Source organism: Protopterus annectens, chromosome 2.part1 (assembly GCF_019279795.1).
Source record: "Protopterus annectens isolate FY-2018-M chromosome 2.part1, PAN1.0, whole genome shotgun sequence".
NCBI classification, from domain to species: Eukaryota; Metazoa; Chordata; order Ceratodontiformes; family Protopteridae; genus Protopterus; species Protopterus annectens.
In genome coordinates this window covers 70,691,085-70,704,485 of record NC_056729.1, presented here as the reverse complement: position 1 = coordinate 70,704,485, position 13,401 = coordinate 70,691,085, and the positions used below count along the sequence as shown (strand labels likewise).

General features: G+C 37.3%; 1 protein-coding gene across 1 annotated transcript in view; it reads right to left on the bottom strand.

The window, feature by feature from the left end:
• LOC122794820 (protein mono-ADP-ribosyltransferase PARP14-like) overlaps positions 1-13,401 on the bottom strand; it is a 634,563-nt gene that overhangs the window by 539,592 nt on the left and 81,570 nt on the right. The window contains exon 3 of the mRNA XM_044063425.1: positions 13,351-13,375. Coding sequence (XP_043919360.1) covers positions 13,351-13,375 — 25 coding nt within the window. The remainder of the gene's footprint in view (positions 1-13,350; positions 13,376-13,401) is intronic.

Genomic DNA, 13,401 nt, shown 5'->3' with positions numbered 1-13,401 from the left:
TATTCATTTCTCATTCTCTTCCTTTACACATGTTAATACTGTATACAAGTTTAAAGAAGCAGAATAAACAACTGGATTTAGGAACCCCAATCCCCTCTTATCTTTACCCATATATAACACACATCTTTTCACTGGGTTTAGTACTGAACCCCATATGGAAGTAAACACCAATTGCATAACTTCCTTTTTACATTTTTTCCGGGATCATATAAACATCTGACATATATGCTATTGTCCCACTAATACAGAATTCGCCAAATTAGCCTTTTTCCTGAATGTAAATCTACACAGAGCACATTTCTTTCATTTATTTTATCAAACCCTCACATTGCATCATAATCACATCAGTTTTCCCAGATTTTATTCTTAGCAAATACACTTCAGTCATTGAAAAAATACACACCCCAAATTTTTACATCATCCAAAACCTTATTTTTATCTTTATTCAGGGTCATTCCCATCTCCTTTAAATATCCCTTCAGACAAACCAAAACTTACCTCATGCATATTTTGTTCTTAGCAACTACCACTATATCATCAGCATATGTCAAAACTACTGGAATCGCTACCTCCTTTTGCATCAGTATCTATCATCTTTCAATTTTTATATGCTACTTCACTCACTGTAACATTCATTACCAGTGCAAACAACATTCCACTCATGGGACATCCTTTCTTATATCATGCATATTTCTTTACTCAGACATCCATTCACTAACACTCGCACTGTATTATTTTGATATGCTGACATACATACTCTCCTAACTCTATTACCTATTGCATACTTCTGCATAACATCCCACAAAGCATTATATCCTACTGTATCAGATGCTTTGCTAATATCACCGACCATAAGTTTCATATCCTCCCATTTACTTATATCATCCACAGTTTCTCTCAAACCAATAACAATTCTTGACATCCCTTCCCTTTTATATTATATATATTTTCTTCAAATATATCCCACATCCTTCCTTCCATTCTCCTCTATATTATTCTCATAAAATGTTATACTCTGTTATTTAATGTGATGGGTCTCCATTTTTTTATTTCATTCTTCTAATTTTTCTTCCATATAAATTTTAATATCCTACTACATAACCCTTCATAAACAAATCATTCCTTCAACAATTCACTCAGTACATTTACAAAATACTCTTTTTGCCAATCCATTAATTTCTTATACAGTCTATATCCAATACCATCTGGGCCTGATACTGAATTAAAAATACTAAGTACTTCATCTAATGCATTAAAAGTAATTTCTTTGTCAAATTCTTCCTTAACTCCTTCTGGAAACTTTTTACTTTCCATTCTCTCTTATTTTTCTGCTTTTTTACTCTTATACATATTTTCCACATGCTGTACTATAATACTCATACTTTGCTCTTGTGTTCTTTTTACCTCTACTTTTACTCTGTAATTTCCCCCAAGTATATTAATATCCTCTTCTACCCAAATATGCAGATACCTCCTCTGTTTTCCTTGTAAATTATATATCTTTCTAAACAGTAATGCCTTTTAGTTTTATTTTACTTATTTATTTTTACATACCACAATACTCTTCTGTATTATTCTCTACATTTTCTAATATATTTTTATACATTTCCCATACATCACTTTCTCTTCCTTTCTTGCATCATCCCACCACTGAAAAAAAACACTTTTTATACTTCTTTTCAAATTCAATCCACCACTCAGGCCAGTTTTTCTAGAAGACCTTCATGGTTATATGATCCTACAATACTTCCTATTCTCCAATTTCATCCCATAATTTCTCATTTATTCTTTTTACTACCTTTCCTATTTTAATATGGTCTCTATCTTCCATTACCTCCATCCATATTGCTAAATGCTCTGAAAATTCTATAAGTCCATTGACTTTTATTCCACACATCACTTCCTGTATTTTTTAAACATTTTCCCCTTAAATCATAAAGTCCCCTGCAATTACAGTTTTCATGTTAACCACCACCTAGTCTAATATTTGATGAAACAGATTCTCTCTTTTCTTGTTAGTAATATATGCATATAATGTTATAATTCTATTAACATATTCTCTCCACCTCAAATCCACAACAGTTAACCTTCCCATCCTTACCAATGTCACATCTAGTATTTTCACAGTCTTGTTATACAACTCAGCCACTCCAGAAAAATGATCATTTCCTAAGTTCCATATTATATTTCCATCCCACAATTTTTTTTTATTTTGCAGTCTTTCTTCACTTCTCAGGAATCTTACATTCTCTAACAGAATACAATCCACATCACATTTAGCACAGCATTCCAGTATCCCTATCCTTCTTGCAGTGCTAATAATACTGTTGACATTTACTTAAAGTACTCAAAAATTGTTGCTTTTCCTTCTTTTTAAATTTAGGGAAAACATTTTAAATTTTCTTATTTTTACTCTTTCCCCAACTGAATATTTTTCCTGGGTTTATGTACAAATGATCCTCGATCCTCAGATTTTTTTTTACTAGGTAGAACTTGGGTAGAACTTAAAAAAAATATTAGTATCAGTCCCTTCTCCTGACCTTTCTTCCTACATGCACCTCTCTCATTTCCCCTCCATATTTTTTTCTTCTTCTACTGCTTCTTCTTCACCTAGTTCACCTTCTCCTTCAGCCTCTTGTCCTGCCTTGTGTATGTTTTCACCCTGTCCAATCTGTTGTTGTCCTTCCTTGTGTATGTTTTCTTCCCTTTGCCCTTCTTTTTCATGATTTACTGTGCGTTCTTTAAAATCCATCCTAATCTGCATTCAGGCACACACCTTTTTGCAGTATGTCCTTTCTCCACACACTGGTTACATTGTACCTTGTCACAATCATTAATTAAATGAAAAAAGTCCCTAGAAGAGAAACATGATTTAGGCTGGCTGGCATATCTTAATGTCCCTCTATGACCAGCCACAAAAATACCACTTGGCAAGTGTTTCACCATGTTGTTTTCACATTTCAAAACATTTTCCAACCTCTATCCTCTTTTCCATAAGTTTCTCTCTTCTCTAACCTTCACAATATTATCAACAGTTTCATACAGACCCTGCATGCAATTGTATCATCATCTTCTTCCAGTTCATCAGTTCTAAACTGCAAACTAACATTTTCTAGCATTTAAGTTACTACCAAAAAACAAGTAATTGTCTCATGGATAAATGTCCTTTTTGTTACACAGTTCCAGAAATGTTATCATAGGTCCATCAGTTTCAAATGTTAAGTCACAAAAAGTCTCTGTCTCAATATGTATAAAATACCAAATTTCTTATACTTTAAAACCCAGAACAGTTACCAAACTATCCCATACATAATGCCTGTCTATTATAGGGTCATTTTTGTTCCTAGTCTCAAAGTTGGTCCTCTCTTCATTTTATCGTTTACGTTTCTGTTTGTTGTTGCTTTCCTCTTTTACTTTTTGTCACTGCTGAATAAGCTTTTACTGCTGCATTCTCCGCTGCCACCTCACCTGGTTCCTTTTCCATAGCCTCTGTACTCTCCAATAAGTTATCAGTCATTTCACCCCATGAAACAGCAGAACTGTCATCTGGATCATCTTGCTCGAAACATCATTTGCAAGCTTTCCTAACAACAGTTATATTATCTACACCACTTCCACAGACTCACTTAGTTTGTTGTCCAATGAAACAACTAAATGCTGCTCATCTGCAATATCCACTACACAGAAATCTTTGCTTACATTCTGAAGCTCCATATCAAACAAATTGTTCTCCATATTCTCACTTTCTTCTTCCAAACTCTTCATAGCTTTTCTCTCCTCTTCCCTGCTGCTGCTTCCTTTAGGCTTCTTCCTTTCTGCTGTAGAAGCCCTCCAGCATGTCTAGCAGCTCCAAAGAGTACAAGGAAGTTCCCTGATGGCCTGGCCAAATTTCTCCTGGTAGTATAAATACCACATCTGGTCTTCTCTGGAAACCCAGTGGTCAAACAAAGACAAATAAATCAAATACTGAAGGTGTGATGGGAAACAGAAAGGTAACTGGCAACATGTTATCTGGCAATGTAATGAAGTGGTAGATTTTAAACATTCTCTGAAGAGTACTTTGTCAGAAATGTTTGGGGGGAGCAAATGCTTGTAACTAAGGAAATGATTCATTTGAGCTGGGATACAGGATCTGAATTGCCCAAGCACAGTAAGGCTGTACTAAATGTAATGCTACAAGAAAGGAATTACTGGAAAAGGGAAATCCAGATCTAGGCTGACTGTGGCTGAAGTACTTTATATAGTAGAGGAGACAATAGAACTGGTGATGGGATCTTTAGAAAAGAGAAGGAACAAATACACAGAAAAATAATTGCAGAACAATGTTCAGGAGATGGAGTGAAATTGAAGGGAAGGCAGGAACTGAGCAATTTATGTAATATTGGAGTGAATGATAAAAAAGAAAAATAAATATTTACTGCATAAAAATAGCAAAAGATATGTAATTATGGTTTGTTTTCTTTTCTAATATTGTATGTACACTGCGTCACTTTTTGAAAAATGTCATCTTTAATAAAGATTAGATAAACCAGTTATAAAAATCAAGGAAGACTAAGCTAGTTAGAAGACTGCTGTCCAAACTGTCACACTGCAGTCTATACAGTACTCCTTCTCTTCCATATTCTTGGGACATCTGATCTTGGACCTCATTTACCTGGATGAGTTGTACCGTTACCTATTCTGTTTCCATATTTTGAGGGGTTTTATCCTATGAATTTTTTCCATAACATCCCCATTGTACCTCTTTACATAAGATTAGAATTTTGGCTTTTCACCTTATCCCCATGTATAAACTTGTTGTTCAATTCGTCCCTCTCCCTCCACTGTCAATACCATGGTTTTCCATCTTGCCTTACAGTCCATATTTTGCAGTAGATACAATAACCTAACCTGGGTTGCTTGATAATACATCTCCAAATCTGGCATGCCCAATTCCCCTTTTTCTGGAGGTTGTACCAATATTGCATACTGTATGCTTTCTCCTCACCCCCCCCCAAAAAAAAAATAACTTAAATTTTATTTTAATGCTTTCCAAATGTATTTATTTGAAGTATAACAATAATGTTGCCCCAAACAGAATACCAAAAGCACCAGGAACATTTGAAATGGTTGTACCTTGGTGTCCTCATCCATAAATAGTGCATTCCATTTCCTAATTATTGTTGTTATTCTGTCCTTTGAGTCATCCCACATCTCTTTAGCTGCAAATTCTACATCCTTCTTCAGCCAAATACCCAAGTATCTCACCTTATCTGAAACAAAGAAAAAGTCAGTGTATAATTCATAACTATTGCATTGGTCTTACTCTTGTTAATTTTATATACTGCGATCGTCCAAAAGGATGCTAACCTAGTGAATAACTGTGCTAATTCATCAGGGAACAGTGCAATCTCATCTCCCTTGCAACTGACAGCTTGATATCCTTGAATCTCTAATTACCTTAGCCAATGGTTCTAGGTATAGTGCAAACAACAAGGAAGAAAGGGGAAATCCCTCCTAGTTCCCTCATTAGCTCACAATCCTATGAAAGTTCCCCTGTACATTCAATTTTTGCTTTTTGTACCTTCATAAATACTTTGGATCAAGTCAGTCCATCTAGCTGGGAAGTTGAAGCCTTGTAGTAGTAGTTTTCTCAAAAATCTGTAAATGACTCTATCAAAACCTTTTTCTGCGTCCAATTCAACAAGTGTTCTCTTTTTATCCAGAGCATCCCTTTGTATCATTAGTGTTCTATTAATGTTATCAAAGTCTTTCTTCCAAGTATAAACCCACACTGATCCAAGTTTATTACTCTCTGCAAAATCTCTGCTAATCTTCTGACCGAAATTGTCATAAAGATCCGATAGTCATGGTTTAATACTGATATGGGTCTGTCAGACCCAAGATCCAAAGGTTCCCTCCCTCCTTTTGGTATGATGGTTATTACTGCTTAAATCCAGGTGTTTGGGATTTTAGTTCCTTCAAGTATCTAATTATACAGAACCTATCATACTTTAACTCTTTCTCAAGAGAATACCATTACCTCCTGAGGATTTTCCCATATTTTGATTCCATATTGCCATTTGAATTTCTTTTTCTCCTATCGTTCCCAGCAAAATCTCCCTTTCCCCATCTGCCAACTGCAGGAAATCCACACAAGTTGTATAGTGTACCATATCTTGATCCCTACCTTTCACTAGCTCTCTGATATTGCTTTCGATAATACTCTGTTAGAACTCCCTTTATCTCTTCTGATTGCATTACCACCTTGTTATTAGTTGGGTTTCTTACCCTCACCACCATTATCTTTACTTCTGTTGCCTCAATCTTTGTGCCAGAAGGTTCCCAGATTTAGCATTAGTATTGGAAAAAAATATTTTACTGCAGCGTCCAGTCCCACTTTCATACTGTCCAAATATTCAATTATATTCTGTTTGGTTATTTTAACTTGCACTTCTAATTCCCTACTATCCTCTTGCATTTGGTTAGCTTGTAGATCTGCCAGTCTCTTTAAGGCCCTTAAGTATATATATTTACTTTCTTTCCAAAATTCTTTTAACTTAATTCCTACTTGCTCTCTTATCTTGTTTGCAGATTTACCAATCTCCTACATGTATGTCCCACTTAGATACTAAGTTTATTAATTCCCTCCCTATGTACTTTGCAGTCCAGTCTCCAAATACTTTCCTTTTCATAAGATAAGTAGGAAAATGCCAGTGTCTAAATCTACTATTGTGGTCTTCTTTATCTATCCAGACCTATGCAGGCACATGATCTGAGACCACTATTGGATGCATCCAAGTTTGCCTAACTAGATTACCATGCTCCTTCATGACATAGCATCTACCTAGTCTGGACCACTTGTTGCATTTACTCTAGTAAAGGGTACATTGTTATTTCCCCTTCTTCATAGTCTGTACATTGAGTAAACCAAAAAGTTGCAAATATCGACCTTCTTATGGAACTTGTATTTTTCTCAGCCCCATTGAAACATCTTCTTTATGTCCTGTAGTGTTTTGAGTCCACAGCCACAATCAACATCCCTTGATGGAATGCTGTAATTTTCCCCATCACTTGCTTTAATTCATTAATAGTGCTTCTAGGAGGCAAATAAACCATTGCCACTGCAACTAAAAGTCCCTTCCAAGCCCCTTTTGTCATCACATATATTGCATTTTTATCTACCTTGTATTCATCCATCGTAATCCAATCATTTTCTGCATTAATAGTAATACCCCTCATTTCCTTTCACCTTCATTACTTGCAAAATATCCCACTCATCCACTCTTTTTTACCAGCACCTCATGCTCTATCCATGTTAGATGAATCTCCTGTAACATCACTATCTGTGAATTTGACTGTTTAACATATTCGAATACTCTGTCCTTTTTTTTGGCTACTGACCCGCTGATATTACAAGCTACTATATTCATGTCTTAAACTAATATTAGTCTATTGCTCTTATCTTGAATTTTTTTTATATCCCTGGACATGATTACATACCTCTCAGACTCTACTGCATTTAATAGCCCTTTTCAAGCCTTTGACACACATATTACTTGTTACCTCTCTCTTCCATTGTCCCAAATGTCTTCTGTGTCCCTCCTCTCCTTATACCCTTTTTTTGGCCTTTTTCTTAATTTTATTAAACAAACATTGCCCCCACCCCTTTCTCCAACAAACTATATACGTAATAACCTTACTAGCTTCCACAGTAGGAATAACTGAGCTAACCACTCAGTTGCAGCAACTGTTACCTGAGTTATTTATGCCAAACACCTCACCCATGACAGTAGCCACCCATTCCTCATATTTGCTGTCCAAAACAATACAGCATTTCATTACATCCCATTAATCCCTTTAAATGACTTATTACATTCAATTTAGTTTTCCTACCATTTCTCTCCTCTCCATTTAGAGTACTTAGACCATTTTAATATAACATTCATTATCCTGCAAAATCAATGTGCCAGTGTCCAAACTCATAGAAGATAAAAAGATCATTGGTAAAACCTTCAAAACCATTTGTGCTTCCTCTTTTCCAAGCAAAGCAAAATATACCTTAAGAAGCAATACTCACAGTCTGTGAGGAGATGGAGGACAATGTAATGTCCTCACTTATTTGGCTATTCAGCCAGGAACCATCTCCACAAATTCCAAATAATTTTTAGTTTAATTTTCTTCCACCCTCACTTGGTCTAATTGTATAGATGATAACTTTTCTTTTTGTAGCAAATCATGCATCGTTTCAATGTCTTCCTTCATTTCCTTAGCCTTTTATAAAGCATTCTGAGTTGAAATACAGAAAATGAGTTTGTTTTGTCTAGGCTCTAAATGATTTACTTGCTGTGGCATCTCCAACCCCAGGTCTAACGTTTCATTTCTTTGTTTCACATCCTGATTAGTGCCTTCTTCCTGCATGCTTATGTTATCCATAACATGGTGTGGGTCCACATGTCTTTGGGCCAAGAGGATAAAACAAGTGAAAAATTGCAGGATACAACTGCATGAATCGTACTGCTGACAGAAAAGCATTTCTTTTTTAGCAAGTTGACCATAAATAATCATTATCCACAAACACTTCAGTGTCACCCACATTCAGTATAGTCTCCCTCTTCCATAACAATGGCAATACCTCTTCCTTTTGTTGAGAATCCTGCATTTTCACAAGTATTGATCTGAAAGCAGTTCTATTCCTACACACAGGCATATTGACTCTGTGCAATCTATCTGTTTTAATGTTCTTTGCCGGTATACCAGTCCAAAGACAGTTTTGTATAAACTCCTTGCGACTGTTCTCCTCTATTCTTTCTGGGAAAGCAAAAAATCCAAGGTTTACTCATGTCAGTCTATCTTCTATTTCAACTATTTTTACAGCATGTTCAGCCAACCTTACATCGTTGTTCCACTACTTTCTCTATCTAGTCTCCCTTTTTTAACTCAAATCTTTCCTGTTTTCTCAGACTGCCTAGTTAGCACTGTTTCCGTATGTGTGCTTTTCTGACACTGGACACAATATACTTGGCTAGTGTGATATTTACTTTTCATATCTCTATATGAATTTTGATGAGCTTGATTTCCACTGCCCAGCCACAGTGGGTGAACACCCCTGCCATCTCTTCCATAATTTTGCTCCAATCTAACTATACATGGGGAGAAGCCATGGCTGATCATTGCAATACTCTTGCTGCTTTCTCCACTCTCTTCTTCCTTTTTCAGCACCTCATACTCATATGCCCTGCTGCACACCAATTACTGAGTGTTCATGATGGAAAAAATATTCTGAGGGGCAATTTTACTAAGGTCTACTGCCTACAGGTTCACTGCCAGCTTCTCATCTCATTGCCACAATTTTCAGAAGTCAAATACATCACTGTTTTTATGACTTTATTAGCTGTACATGTTTCTTTAAATTTTTTTTATTAACGCTGACTACAACTAGGCATTACTGAAAAAAATTAACTGAAAATAGTGTACAAACATATACTGATACTATCAAGGACTGATTTAAGGTACAGAATACAGCTCAAAATTGAACAGCAAGTTTGTGCTGAAAGAGTTACACCATATGATGATTCGATCTGCCTCAAAAACACATGGAAAGAAAAAGTAAGAACTGCCTAGTAATAGAACACATTACAAAGATAATGTAAGGAAATACTCTGAATTGTGACACCACTATATGAAAATCAACAAGTAAGTCCTAAAATGTTGATACATGTTTGACCACTAGAAAGATTACCTCACTATATAGATGTTCAGATTACTATACAAACAGAGAAGGTTGTGCCTTAGACGTGATTATAAATGCCTTCACTTTCTTGCTTGTAATTTCAGTGTGTTATTCTGTCATCCCCGCCCAGCTATGAGACATTTTACTTCATTTCCTTGTGTATAAATTCTGTATGTGCCTTACTAGCATCAGCTCAGGATTTCGTACATGCAATGTACCATATAATGAATTATTAGCTTTGACTGTTGTTTTAGAAAAGCTGTAACTCTCTTACTAAATCCATCTACAATCCAAGACCCTGTCAAGTTATAGTGGTGTAAGATACATTTGTGTCAGATTTGCCATAATTGTAGATGTTCTGAGTAGATCAGTGTTGCAATACTGATCCTAGTATGTCTTCTGGCCATGCAGAAGCCTGAAACTGGCCTGATTTCCCAAATCTTTTTAACATCCCTAGCTGATGGACATCTGATGGCTGACATTTGGATGTCAGGCTATAAGGGTGGCATCACTCAGCATTATCTTCAGGTCTTTCTAGACAGTGAACAGCTGTCTAAAGCCTGGGGACAGCAAGACCCTTCCAGATGTCAAAAGGCTTTTTTCGACAATAAGAGAGGAAGGTATCAACTATGTATTAGAAGTAAAAGTAGTGGATAATGGTAGATAAGAACTACCCATCTGACATGCTTTCATCCTCTCCTTTCCCCTGCAAAGTGGAGGAGGCCAGCAGACATGGGGAAAGGAGAGTGGAATATGTACTGCAACACTGATTTCATTTAACATCAACAGTTATAAGTGCGACACAACTGTGCCATGTTCTTCATAGTCAGTGTTGCAGTAATGATCCTTGGAAAGACTCCCAAAGCTACTAGTTGAGGGGCAGATTGTATGCTGGCACTTGGGAAAGCAGGTTGTGAAGGATGACAGCAGCAAACCCTGCCCTAACCCTGTGGGCAGTGGCAAACTGGTAATGTTTAGTGAAGGTGTGGATGGATGTCCCTATGGCAGCTTCCAGAACAGCCTGTGTAGGGACACCTTTAAGAAAGGTTTAAGAAAGGCAGTGTTGGCTGCACTCTGTCTGGTGGAATGGGTCCTGCCATGCGTGGGTACAGGCTTGCCATGATGAGCATAACAGAAGGTAATGCAGTTGGCTATCTACTTAAGAGATAATCTGTTTAGAGACTGGTCTGCCTTTCTTTCATTCTACAAATGCCAGCAGTAGTAGTTCTCTGTTGGAGCATGTTGTTCTGTCCATGTAAAACCTGATCCATAAGTGCACATCCAGGCAGTGCAAGATTTGCTATGCTTTATTCTTTGGGTTAGGGAAGAACACTAGCAAATGAATAGCTTGATTCAAACAGAGATCTGACACTACTTTGGGCATAAAGGAAGTATTAATTGTAAGGGTTATCATGTCCCTACAGAACACAGGGAAGGGTTCCTTGTACATCAGGTTTTGTAGCTCTGAGAATTGCCTTGCTGACATGATGGCTAAGAGCAGGGCAGTCTTTCAAGGGAGTATCTTTAGGAGTGGAGAAACAGCTGGTTCAAAAGGTGGTGATGTAAGTTTTTCTACCACACAGGATAAATCCCAGGTAGGGACAGGGTCCTCCTTGGGGGAAGTCGAATATGACCTCTTTAAGGAAAAGTTTCAGGTGGGAGGGTATGAATAGATGGGGGCAAGTTAAGGCAGGAAGAGAGAGATGAAAGATGTTCCAGAACAGTGGAATAGGAAAGTCCCAGGTGGAATAGTACTAATGGGTAATCAATCACTAGGTTTATGTCTGCCAGTGAAAGGTTAATACCCTTGTCCTTGCACCACAGAGAAAACACTTTCTGTTTAGATAGTATGATTTTCTGGCACTTGGTTTTCTTGCCTCTCTCAGGATTGGTAGCACTTCTGTAGAACAGGCCACAGCATCTGGGGTCAGAAACCAATCCTCCAAGCTGTTAGTTTAAGGGTGCTCAGGTGAGGATGTACAACAGACCCCTTTATTTGGGTAAATAGGTCTATCATCTGTGGGAGATTGTAATATCTCCCTTTGCTTAAGCTCAAGTGGAGGGAGAACCAATGGCCAGAAGGGGTTATGAGCATCATGCTCGGCCTGTCTGACCTCACCTTGATTAGTACCCTGGGAATGAGGGGAAATGGTGGGAAGGCATAAAGAAAGTGTCTTGCCCATTTGAATGAGAAGGTATCTGCTCTCCATGTACCTGTCTGTTGGGGTATTGAACAGAATCTTTGAAGTTGTCTGTTCTGGTTCAAGGCAACAAGGTCTATACTGTGGTGTCCCCAATGATGGGTGAGATCCAGGAAATTTTCCTTTTTTAGCATCCATTCACTGGGGTCCAAAATGTCCTTGCTCAAAGAATCTGCTAAGGTGCTGTTCTGATCCAGGATGCTATTAGTGTCAATTGCAACAGTTGTGCCAAGAGACAAATCTTTATTGCTAGACTGCACAGGAGGTAGGAATTAATTCTCCTTTGTTAGTTTACATACCACATAACTGTAGTGTTGACGGTGCATATCAGAATTCTTCTTGGGGATAGGTTGCTTTGAAAGTTTTTCATCACTAGAAAAAAGGCCAACAACTCCTTCTAATTTATGTGAAACTTTCTTTGCTCTGGGATCCAGACACCTTACACCTTCATGGGTCCTAAGTGTGCTCACCAGGCTACTTTGGAACTGCCTGTGGTTATGGTCGTATCTGTTTCTAGTAGAGAAAAATTTGCACCTGGATAGAGCTTGATGGTGTCCCACCTACCAAAGAAGTTCTCTTTTCAAGCATGAAAAAAGAGGCAGCAGGGTTTTCAGAGGTTGGGAGTGTTGTTCCCAAGCATTTTTCAGGAATCATTAATATTTCTTCAAGTGCAGTTTTATCAGGGGGATCAAAAAGATGCAGGATGCCATGAACCTCAAGGCCATTAGGAGTTCCACTGCTGTAATAGTCATCTTTGGAAGTAAGCTGAGGAGCCAGTCTGTCAGAAATTAAACCTAGTCTTGGGGTAAAAAGATTCCTGGTGTACAAAATCTATCATTGCACTAAGAAAGAGAACTCTGGTCTGTGGCCAAAGTCTGAACTTGCAGAAACTGAAGGTGATCCCCACTCTCTGAAAGCAGTCTATGACAGCCTAATAGCTATAAGCTATACTTCTGAATATACTTTTTTAACTTGATGTTTCCTAATGTTATTATTATTATTTTGGTAATGATGTGCCTGCCTCCCTGCTTTCTTTCTTTCTGCTTATCATCAACTTGTATCTAAAAGCAGTCAAGCTATGGACTAATATGAAAATCTAATTACCAAATGTCTAAATAAATAAAAGTAATACTAGTCTTCACTAAATAAATGAATGTATTAACAGTTGCCAGGTGCCTTGAAATGGATAACAGCCCCTTGACACATCCTGGCAGCAGCTTTACTGAGAAGTTGACTGAAGTGTTCCCAGTTCCTGTGGTACCATTAAACCCCCATGAAACAAGTAATGTGAGGAGTCTAGCAAGTGATTAATAGGCAATTCTAGAATGCTTTCTATGCAACATTACAGCCACCTAGACATTCTCATTTGACATGTCCTGATGCCTAAGAGATTCAAAGAAAACCCATTATTTTAAAAAAGTTAGACTCTTTGCTTACCTGACCTGCCAGGTTTCTCTTGAGGCTAAAAAAGAGTAAAGAATATGTCAG